The following is an 11,696-nucleotide window of genomic DNA, read 5'->3' as shown; positions in this document are numbered from 1 at the left end:
ATCAACCCTAGCCCCCATAATTTTCGGCCCCCACCCTCTCAAACACTCTCTCAATTTTTCTTCTACATTACTCCATTAATCCTTCATCCTTTGAGAAGAAATTGAAGTTTAATCCAAGAACTTTGAAGAATCAAGGCTAATACTTGTTTTCTACCGATTGTTTTTCGCTAAAGAGGTATTTTGTTTAAGAGTTATGTTGTTCTTCTTCTACCTCTTCTTTTTCTTCTTCCAACCGATTAATCGGTCTTCTTGAAACCTCATGCATCTTAGTTGAGTGAAAGAGGGATAAAAAGGGATGTGAGAACATGTGTATGTGTGTGTGCCGTGTGTGTGTGTGTGGCGTGTGTGTGTGTGTTGTGGTGTTGTGTAGTGTGTGTTTGATGGTTAGATAATCTTGTGTGATAAACATGATCTTGATTATTTAGTAATGCTTAGATAAATCGTTGGGAAGAGGGAAGAGTAATAAGACATGCATGAGTAAGACTAGTATTGAACCTAATTTGTGATATGTGCCTATGTGATTAAAAGGTGAAACTTTGGTTGCGAAGCCGGATAACAGAAAAGCGAAACTACTTGAAAACTAAGCAATCGAGGTGGGCTTTACTCTTAAAACTCTCTTTTATTTTGTCAAAACGATATTCGGTGTTATAAGGGTGGTTTAACTGTTATGCCATACCTATGTTTGTTTTTATGTGATATCTGATCTGCTTATACGAATTCGGGTCTGAGTATGGGCCGCAAACCCTACCAGGCTGTGTACACGATGGGATCGAGAGCCGTCCTTGCTAGTCGGCCGGTCTCGTGGGCGAAAAGTGTGGCCACACTTTCGTCGCACCATGGAATGATTGTTAATGTGATGAGAAAATGGGAGGTTATTTTGACTGGCCAGTCTATGAAAATATATTTTGTGATACTCGTGATATTCTTTTATAACTGCTTAAAAACTCGAGTTCACTTGGTAAGGGTGGCATAACTTATAAAATGTTTTGGCAATGAGCTCACTGAGTATTTCAAAATACTCAGCCCGGCATGTGTTTTCCTTATGTGCTGCGGGTTGAATGATGACGAGAGGTGGCGGGTGTGTTGAGCAAATCCACTTTAATTAATTAATGAGGATATGTTGAACTCTAAGTGAATCCCGTTGTGTCACCATACATAGCTATGCTTTTCTCTTGGTCGTTTTCCGCTGAATTTTTGATACACTTTAGAATTTCTCTTTGGAATATTTGCATCTTGCCTTCGGTTTGAAGCCTTAGTCTTTTCTTGTGATTTTGTCTTGGATACTATGTCGTACTCTTAAGGTTTTGATTCTCATTTATGATATCTATCTTCTTTTGAACTTTTAGGTTAAGTTGTTGCATTAAATACTCTGATATCTCTTTCATTTCTTTTGGTCAATACTCTTTAAATGGAACCCTAGCCTATGTTTACTTCTTTGGAGTCGATTTTGGGTAGCAGCTGCCGCATTTATTGTACCCTAGGAGGGCGGGCTGTTACATTAGTGGTGGAATTTTAAAGACTTACAAGATTCCACTTGAACTTTCGATCCATTGATTGGAGGGAAAACATCTTACGAAATAAATTGTGTTTCATCATCATCCGGTCAACCCTCACGGTCCGCGAACGGGAGTGCAAGGAGAGGATGCTTCGTTCAATATTTCTTAGCACATTCCACGCCGGGGAGCACGCCTTTAATGGATGAAGTTCAAAAAAATGTTAGGTGAATCCCAGATGATAATATTAGAATTAAATTAATATTATAAAATGTTAGGTGAAGCATTATCATTTTCTAGCATTATCATGTGCAGACATAATTAAAGTAACTTTAACCTATAAATATAATGCTAGCCACACTTTGTTCGCATATCAATAGTTGGACTAGTAATTAAAGGCACTTTAACCTATATTAGTGTGTATCCGACAAATATAGCATCTTTTTTTTTATTTTAAGAACGCTCCACACGCGTTCTTCGTCCAATACATTGGTTGTCTTTCTAAACATTAGCTTAGTTTCATTCACTTGTTAATCATGGCTGCTTATGGAGCTCTGGTTTCTCTTATGCATATCATAGATACCCTCGAGAAACATCCTTCTCCTCCCATTTCTATCAACGAAATACAAGTTCAATCCCTCACTCAAAACATTACTTTCTTGCAGGATTTTCTTGATTGCTATATTTCCCCTTTTGCTGATAGCCACGAAGCTGATCCATTGGAGCGTCGCATTGCTGATGCAGTTTACGCAGCTGAGGATGTTATCGAATCCCATATCGTGGATCAAATTCACAGTGGATCCACAATCGTTGCAGATCATAACTTCTATCACAATCTACAGAAACTGATTGAAGAAATGGATCTGATCAACAAAGAGGTGAAGTGCATTGCAGTTGAAGCTCGGACCAAGCAGAAGCCCGTTGCTGCCTTGTCGGCGTCTTCTCCCACTGAGAAAGAAAGCGTGATCGTGGGCTCTGACGAAGTGTTTCTTGAAGTTTTGGATAAGCTCACCAATGATCAACTCTACCGCCAAATCATCCCCATCCGGGGATGGGTGGCATTGGTAAGACCACTCTGGCCATGAATCTATTTGAGAATGCACTTGTTAAGGAGCGTTTTGATATTCGTGCTTGGACTACAATTTCTCAAACATATAATGTTAGAGAAACACTTAGAGAAGTTCTTTTTCGATCTAGTGGAGAATCAAGTAGTGATCTGAGTGAGAATGAGCTGGGACAAAAATTATACCAATTTTTGTTCGGTAGAAGGTATCTCATAATTATGGATGATATGTGGAGCATAGAGGCGTGGGAGAAGATAAAAAATTTCTTTCCTGATAACCAAAATGGGAGTCGAATAATCGTAACAACTAGGCTGTCAGACTTGAGTTCTCAGTTGAACGAGTCTTGTATAATTGGCATGAAATTTCTTGATGAGGCCAGTAGTTGGGATTTATTTTGTAAGATAGTGTTCAAGAAAGAAAGTTGTCCAATTGAGTTGGAGAATATTGGAAAGAATATTGTAGCAAATTGTAAAGGACTTCCTTTATCAATTACTACAATAGGAGGTCTTTTGGCAAAATCTGAGTGCACAAAAGAATGTTGGGAGCGTATAGAGCAAAATTTAAATTCAATTGTTATTAACACTAACGATGGATTTTGCTTGAAAATATTGAGGATGAGTTATATCTATCTGCCGAACTATTTAAAGCCATGCTTTTTGTATATGGGTGTTTTCAAGGAAGATTACCGTATTCGTGTGTCAATGCTTGAAAAGTTATGGATTTCTGAAGGATTTTTAAAACCAAGGAGTGGAAAATGTTTGGAAACACTTGCACAAGAGTATTTTAAGGAATTTGTTGATAGAAATCTTGTTTTAGTTGATGAATTGGGGTCTATAGGAAACATTAAGTATTGTAAAATTCATGATTTGTTGAGAGATTTGTGTTTGAAAGAAGCTGAAAAGGAAAGATTTTACCATGTCATAAGAGATGATCCTCCGGCCAGTATTAGCGTGCGTCGAGTCGTTCTTAAAACTGCAAGGTTGTTAGGATCTTTGTCACATACTCGTTCCATAATATATGATTACGACAAAGCATTACCTGAGGATGGCAAAGTTCTACCGTCTCAAGAACTTGGATTGTTGAGGACATTCAAAGCACGTCTTTCTGATAGTTATTTCCTAGAAAATGTGTTTGAATTGGTGAACTCACGGTACCTTGTTACCCATGTTCACCATGAGTCCAAATTCTCTAGTTCTATTGATCTACTTTGGAATCTACAGACATTGATTATTTATTCATATTATTGGAAAGATCGTCATGTACCAAATGAAATTTGGAAACTGCATCAACTTCGGCATCTTGAATTTGTGGTGAACGAATTGATTCTCCCGAATCCTCCTAGTGACGATAGTGACATTGTCATTATGGAGAATCTGCAAACACTCAAAGGAGTTAAGGATTTGTTATTGAATGAGGAGGTGGTTAAAAGAATTCCCAATGTGAAGAAATTGCATTTAACATACACTTGGTATCAAAAGGAGGGAGAAAACTGTCTAAGCTATCTTCAATGCTTCAGTAAATTGGAAAGCTTATGCTGCCGCACCTTTCGTCGATGTGGTGACTTTTTGCTGAGGATTAATTTCCCCAACTCTATCAGAAAGTTGGTTGTTTGTATCCTTAGCAGCACGGTGTTTGGCATGAAGTTGGAAGACATCTTCCCTAAAATCGGTTCATTACCTCTTCTTGAGAAACTTGTATTAAAATATGGTTTCTTCAAAACAGGCAAGTGGGAAACAATTGAAGGCCAGTTCAAGAAGCTCAAGTTTCTTAACTTGGTGGGTTGTAGAGGTCTAGAAAATTGGATTGTGTCAGACAGCTCCCACTTTCCACTTCTCGAGAAGCTTATTCTCTATAATTTATCCGAACTCGAGGAAATCTCATCTGAAGTTGGAGAAATAGCAACGCTGAAATCGATTTCATTGTATATATGCAGTGAAGCAGCTGTGGCATCAGCGAAAAAGATAGTAGAAGAACGTGAGGATCTATATGGAGAGAAATTAGACCTTCATGTGGAGTAGAATGCAATTTGGTAAACATTGGAGTGCAAGGCCGAGCTAGCTCAGAATGTATTAGAGTTGTAATTTTTAAGAACAAGCATTGTGTTTCTTACTTATGCTCTACTGTAAGAGCATGCATTGTGCTTCCATGTAATTTGTTTTCAATCTTTTTTCATTTGATAAATATTGGATTTGCATATGAGGTCTTATTTCTGTCAGTGTTGTTGCTTGCTCTCACTGTGGTCTTGTCTAAAAGGGGGAGGATACACAGCATCAGGCCGAAACAGAGGCACTACTCGTGCATGGTGAGCATGCTGTCTCGAGCAGGGCGTCTTCGTGAGGCGGAAGAGTTCTTAGTGAGCATGCCGTGCCAACCTGAGGCGAACGCGTGGTCTGAGAGGCTCTCAAAGGTTGCGGAGTATGTCCTGATGTCGAATAGCTATGCCTCGAGGTGGGCGATGGGTCGATGCGATGAACCGGAAAGGGATCAAGAAGAGTGGGGGTTGCAGTTGGATGGAGCTGAGAAATTGAGTGCATCTGTTTTATTCACAGGATAAATGGAAAGAAATGAAAGATGTTGAATACTGAAAGAGAAAAATATTTTTGAATATCCCTTTTGTGACTCCCTCCATCCCCATTAATTGACACCAATTTCCTTTTTCATTCGTCCCCAACTAATTGGCACCCTTACTTTTTTCCTATTTTTGGTAACGACTCCACATTCCACTCACATGTGATTATAAAATTGATATATAAAAGTAGAACTCACATTACATCAACTTTTTCCATACACTTTCCACTATATTTTTTAAAACATGTGCCAAGTCAACCGGTGCCAATTAGTGCGGGGCGGAGGGGGTACATATATTTAGAGAAGTATTGAGCTAATAATATTTGTGAATCACGAAGTTGTACACAGATATTAGTGTGAATTTCAACCTCGTTTTTTAATTAAAAAAAAAAAAAAGGATTTAGGAGCAAGGTTGGCTGCTGATAGATTTGTATCTGAAAATTCCTTATAGTTGAGACTATAATATACTGTAGTTTTAGATGTTATTCTAGAATAAGTCATACAGTGCACTTTATTGGGGCGGACCTGAGGCACGGCTGAGGGAATGGCGGTGGACCGGTGGTGAGTGAGACGGTGCACGTCGAAAGCCACGTACGGTCCACATGGTAGGCAAACTGTTGTTGATTTTGATTCTCTACTTTTTTCCCTTTGTCTATATGAATACAAGTCTGGCCTATTTGTGGTTTGATTGTTGAGAGTGTTTGTCGTGTGTAATTAAAAGCCGAGGCATCAAGTAAGAAATAGAGAGTTATACTTCAAATTCAATCCAGTTTTCTGGAGTGGGATTATGTGGCCTTAATGCCGAACCAAGTAAGCGTCGTGTTCTCGAGTCAGACCTGCAACGATTTTTGCCCAAGTAACACAGTGCATCCCGACCGGGCTTCGTACTTCTTTAAGGATAACACAATGCACTTGGATACAAAACATAATATACTTGTCCTGTCTATCAGGAGGGAGAGTCATTACGTCCACTTAATCCGACATCACGTCCTGAAGAGCCAGAGCCCCACAGGCGCCTCCCTCTTTCCATCCCACCACCACGTGATGCCATTTCAGCAGGGACATTTTGATTAGCTCCTTCCAGAATTTTGACAAGATCGGAAGCATGTCTTGCATCCTCATCACCGAAACAAGTGTAAGCCTCTCCAGTGGCACCACTTCTTCCAATTCTGTGCACATGATCCTCAACTCCATTCGGAAAGTCATAGTTTACTACCACCCTGTAACAAACATCTGTGATTGCAAATTTTAATAATGTTGTGTCCAGTAGAATCACACAATCTTATGTATTGGAGTGTAGAATTTAATAAATCGAATTTTCTTCCGGAACTAACAAAATCGAATGCAGATAAGTAAACAAAGCCCATCCCGTCTGCCTCATCCAACACCAAATATGAAATTTGATGGAGATAAACTCCAAAAGATCATTCAGTCGACCACAATATCAACACCTCTGTCGTCTAAGTCTTTAATCTGAGGCCCTTTTGGTGCACCTCCATATACACACTGTTATGAAATAAACAAATGGCAGCTGATTCAGCATGAAGCAGATAAATGAGGAAAAATCACAACATTCACATATACAATCAATGAAGAAAACCCAAAAGGAAAACAGAATCTCAGGCCAACAGAAAAGTCCTCTGTCAATGTGAAAAGGAAATGACTTCTAAAAAGATATCCAACAAGAAATGAAACAATAAAAATGGTGGAAAAGGAAGAGGATGAAGGTGTTATGATTTAGATAAATGCTTGGAACCTATGGACTTTCTATAAAACAATGAAGACAACCCAAGGCAACTTTCACCAAAGCAAAAATCTGATGGCTCCACAAAACTAACAATACAAGAACTAGAATTGCATACATTAACATTCAATCTAAGCCCGGCAATAGATTAAAATGCAACCACAAGGGATTTTGGATAAATCTTCAAAAGTTGAAGAGGAATGCTCACAATGGAGTCTTTAGTGTTTACAAAATGTTCAAAGCTGAGAATGAAGAAACCATAAAAGGAGTATTTATACTAAAACAAAGGAAAGAGAAAATAGTCTTCAAAAGCTTTTAAAAAATGACATTTTCGGACAAAATGCCCGGCCGGGAATTTTGGGCCTTGCCCGGGCGTTTCCTCTGTCGCCGGGCGTTTTTCTTGCCCGGCCGGGCAATTTTCGCCCGGCCACGGTTAGTTCCTCGGCAGCTCTGCGCGACTTTCGTCAAACGGCCATATCTCTCTCATCCGAACTCCGTTTGGGGCGTGTGAGGTACCCACGCGAAGGTATTTCGACGATGAAGACGATGGTGGTCTTGGATCAGCATTTGGACACCGTCTTAGTAGGCAGATTGGCGTTTGAACAGACCCCCAGTTCCGATTTGGTGCGGGGTCGAGCCGAATTTGGTGTATTGCTCTCGAGACACTCGGGTCTTCCTTCTGGGCCTCCTCTTTGAGTCTTAAGCTTGTTATGAACAGACCTAAGGACTCTAGCATCTTCCTACTCATCTTCCTCGTCCTCTTTTGGTGTACGTCCTTGAGCGGGCTCGATGCATGATGCGTGTTGGTTGGGTTCGCATCATCCCCATCTTCTTGGGAAGGATTTGACCTCAAATCCGGCTCATCTCTTGCAAACTCAAAAGGGCTCAAGTCGGACACATTGAATGTGGGGTGCACCTTGAATTCGCCCGGCAACTCGATGATATAGGCATTGTTGTTGATCCTCTCCTTGACTCGGAATGGGCCACCTCCGCGTGCCGCAAGCTTGGACTTCACCTTGTCCGAGAAACGGATCGCCCGAAAGTTAACCCACACCATGTCCCCCGGGTTGAAGACCACTTCTTTCCGCCCCTTGTTGGCCATCCTCGCATTGTGCTCATTCCTTTTGCTAATGTTCTCTTGGACCTTGACATGGAGGTCCTTCACAAATTGCGCCTTTTGGGCACCATCTACATCACAAACAAAAGAAGAAGGCAAAGCCGACACCGCTAGGTCCATCATGGTTAGCGGGTTAAATCCATAAACAATTTCAAATGGAGAATGACCGGTAGTAGAGTGCATGGTCCGGTTGTAAGCAAACTCGGCAATGGGTAGGCAAGGTTCCCATGTCTTCCTATTCTCACTAACCAAAGCCCTAAGTAAAGCCCCTAGGGTGCGATTCACCACCTCGGTTTTCCCATCGGTTTGAGGGTGCGCCGTGGTAGAGAATAAAAGTTTGGTTCCTAGTTTAGTCCAAAGAGTCTTCCAAAAGTAGCTTAGGAACTTGACATCCCTATCACTCACTATAGTTTGGGGAACCCCATGGATCCTCACCACCTCCCTAAAGAAGAGACCGGCTATGTGTTTAGCATCATTGTTCTTCCTACATGGAATAAAATGAGCCATCTTGAAAAACCTATCCACTACCACAAAGATACTATCATTCCGGGCTTGAGAAGGAGGTAGACCGAGCACAAAGTCCATAGAAAAATCTATCCAAGGGTGGGAAGGGGTAGGGAGTGGGGTATAGAGGCCATAATTGTTGCTCTTAGACTTAGCTTGTCTACACTCAATGCACCCTCCCACAAAACGCCGCACATCTCTCTTCATTTTTGGCCAATAAAAATGCTCAATTAAGATATCATAGGTCTTAGCTACCCCAAAATGGCCCATTAATCCCCCAAGGTGGGACTCCCTCACAAGCACTTCCCTCCAAGATCCTTTGGGAATGCACAATCTATTCCCCTTAAACAAGTAACCCTCATGCTTATAAAATTGCTCAAATGATCCCTTTTCACACACAACAAAGATAGATGCAAAATCATTATCATGCTCATAAAGCTCCTTAAGATGATCAAAAGCAAAGAATTTGGAAACACAAATAGTAAGCATGCTATTTCTCAACACAAGGGCGTCACTATCATAAATACCACTTTCAAGAAGAAGTAAGGATGGCTTACGAGATAAGGCATCGGCGACCACATTTTCCTTCCCCTTTTTGTACCGGATGACATATGGGAAAGTCTCCAAGAAGGCACTCCACTTGGCGTGTCTCTTGTCTAACTTGTGTTGACCACCCAAGAATTTGATGGACTCGTGGTCCGTGTGGATGACAAACTCCCTATGCATCAAAAAGTGTTGCCAATTTTCCAAACACCTCACAATAGCATAAAGCTCTTTATCATAAGTGGGATAGTTCAAATGAGTTTGATTGAGTTTTTCCGAAAAATATGCAATAGGTTTCCCTTCTTGCATCAACACTCCCCCAATCCCTACTCCACTAGCATCACATTCAAGCTCAAAAGTTTTATCAAAATTGGGTAATGCAAGTAAAGGTGCATGTGTGAGGTCGTGCTTTAAAGTATTAAAAGCATGCTCTTGTTCCTCTCCCCATTTAAAAACAACATTCTTTTTTTACAAGATAGTTCAAAGGGGCGGCTTTGGTTGAGAAGTCCCTCACGAACCTTCTATAGAAACTAGCAAGGCCGTGAAAAGAGCGTATCTCACTAAAATTCCTAGGTTTGGGCCACTCTTTTACGACCCTAACTTTTTCGTCATCCACCTTGACACCATCCCTCCCCATAACAAATCCAAGAAAAATAACTTCATCAACACAAAACACACACTTAGGCAATTTAGCATACAACTTGTGTTCTCTCTAAAGCAAAAGTGTTTGCCTAAGATGCCTAGCATGCTCTTCAACATTTGGGCTATATATCAAGATATCATCAAAATAAACCACAACAAATTTTCCTATCAAAGGTCTAAGCACATGGTTCATCAACCTCATAAAAGTAGAAGGAGCATTAGTTAGACCAAAGGGCATAACTAACCACTCATACAACCCAAATTTAGTTTTGAAAGCCGTTTTCCATTCATCACATTCCTTCATCCTAATTTGATGATATCCACTAGCAAGATCAATTTTTGAGAAACAAGTAGCACCACACAAATCCTCAAGCATGTCATCAAGCCTAGGTATGGGATGCCTATACTTAATGGTGATTTTATTGATGGCCCTACAATCAACACACATTCTCCAAGAGCCATCCTTTTTAGGCACAAGTATAACCGGCACGGCACATGGAGAGAGAGATTCACGGACCAAACCTTTGGCAAGGAGCTCCTCGACTTGCCTTTGCAATTCCTTGGTCTCGTTCGGATTGGCTTTGTAGGCAGCTCGATTTGGTAAAGAAGAACCCGGCAAGAAATCCATTTGATGCTCAATTCCCCGAATTGGAGGAAGCTCGTTGGGGAGCTCACTTGGAAACACATCCTCGAACTCCTGCAAAATAACTTTAACAATATCCGAGACAAGCTCAAGGTTAGTGTTAGTCAAGCAAATCCGCCTTGGAATGGCGAGTAGTAATGGAGAGTGGCTTTGAAGTGCCCACCCAAGTTCGGATTTAGTGGCTAGGAGACACTCTTTTCTCTCACGGGGTTTTTGGGTGTCACTCTTGTTGGATTTGGATTTACTCTCACCACCCCCACACTCACTTGGCTTTTTTCTTTCACTCTCATGCCTTTTTTCTTTCTCTCGCTCTCTACTCAAGTGTTTATGGGCTTCTATGATGTCAATAGGGGACAAGGGCTTTAAACGGATCCTCTTCCCATGGGACACATAAGAGTATTCATTTGTGTACCCGTCCTTTGACACCTTTTTGTCATATTCCCAAGGCCTACTAAGAAGTAAGTGGCAAGCGGACATGGGAATAACATCACAAAGTACCTTCTCCTCAAATTCCCCAATCTTCAATGGTACTTGGACTTGGGCCGATACCTTGAGATCCCCACTTTCACCCAACCATTGGAGTCGGTATGGGTTTGGGTGCCTCGTCACCGGCAATTGCAACTTTGCAACCAACCTTTCGCTCACCACGTTGGTGCAACTTCCTCCGTTAATAATCACAAGACAAGTTTTGAATTGAACTTTACACTTCATATGGAAGATATTGGAACGTTGCTCTACACTTTCATCTTGCTTTGGTTGGGCACTTAACGTGCGGAGGACCACAAGATTGGTCACCCTTTCGGTCAACTCGTCTTCACTAGAGAACCCAATATTTGTGTTTGGGCAAGACTCACCCCCTTCTTCCTCATCCGCCTCATCTTCATCCTCACTATAGATTTGGCCGTCCGCCCCAATTACCATAACTCGTTGATTGATGCATTCCCTAGCATAGTGGCCAAATCCCTTACATTTGAAGCATTGAGTTCTTCTTTCACCGGTCTGTGGGGTCCCTTTGGTCGGTGGAGGGGCCGTTAGTGCTTTCATTGGAGTTTTTGGCAAAGTGCTAGGAGTGGTGGGTGCCTCTCCCTTCCTTTGAGGTCGCCTTCCCCTTGCTCACGGATTTCTCCTTGCCTTGCCGCTCAAACGTCTCGGCGAACCCGAGAACCTCATCCATGGTCAAACCTCTCATGGCTTCAACTTGGACCTTGTGCTTCAGGTGCACATTAAGCCCGTGGATGAAGCGGTCTTGGGTAACCTCTTCGCTCTCCTCGATCCCAACTCTCCCCTTGAGTGCTATCAACTCATAATAGTACTCCATGACACTCTTACTCCCTTGCTTCAAGTCTTGTAGCTCTCCCCTCAACTTATGATAGTAGGA

General features: G+C 41.5%; 1 protein-coding gene and 1 pseudogene across 1 annotated transcript; one reads left to right on the top strand and one right to left on the bottom strand.

The window, feature by feature from the left end:
* The first annotated feature begins 1,892 nt into the window (after positions 1–1,892).
* On the top strand, positions 1,893–5,178 carry LOC125210995. The gene is made up of 2 exons (XM_048110664.1): positions 1,893–2,557; positions 4,811–5,178. The coding sequence occupies exons 1-2, from the start codon at positions 2,030–2,032 to the stop codon at positions 4,892–4,894; spliced, it is 612 nt and encodes a 203-aa protein (XP_047966621.1). The 5' UTR covers positions 1,893–2,029; the 3' UTR covers positions 4,895–5,178.
* An 893-nt stretch (positions 5,179–6,071) lies between these two features.
* LOC125209949 lies at positions 6,072–11,362 on the bottom strand (annotated as a pseudogene).
* Positions 11,363–11,696: the final 334 nt, after the last annotated feature.

Source organism: Salvia hispanica, chromosome 3 (assembly GCF_023119035.1).
Source record: "Salvia hispanica cultivar TCC Black 2014 chromosome 3, UniMelb_Shisp_WGS_1.0, whole genome shotgun sequence".
In the NCBI taxonomy this organism is placed as follows: Eukaryota; Viridiplantae; Streptophyta; class Magnoliopsida; order Lamiales; family Lamiaceae; genus Salvia; species Salvia hispanica.
The sequence above is the reverse complement of the archived record's forward strand: the minus strand, read 5'-3'. Positions and strand labels throughout refer to the sequence as shown.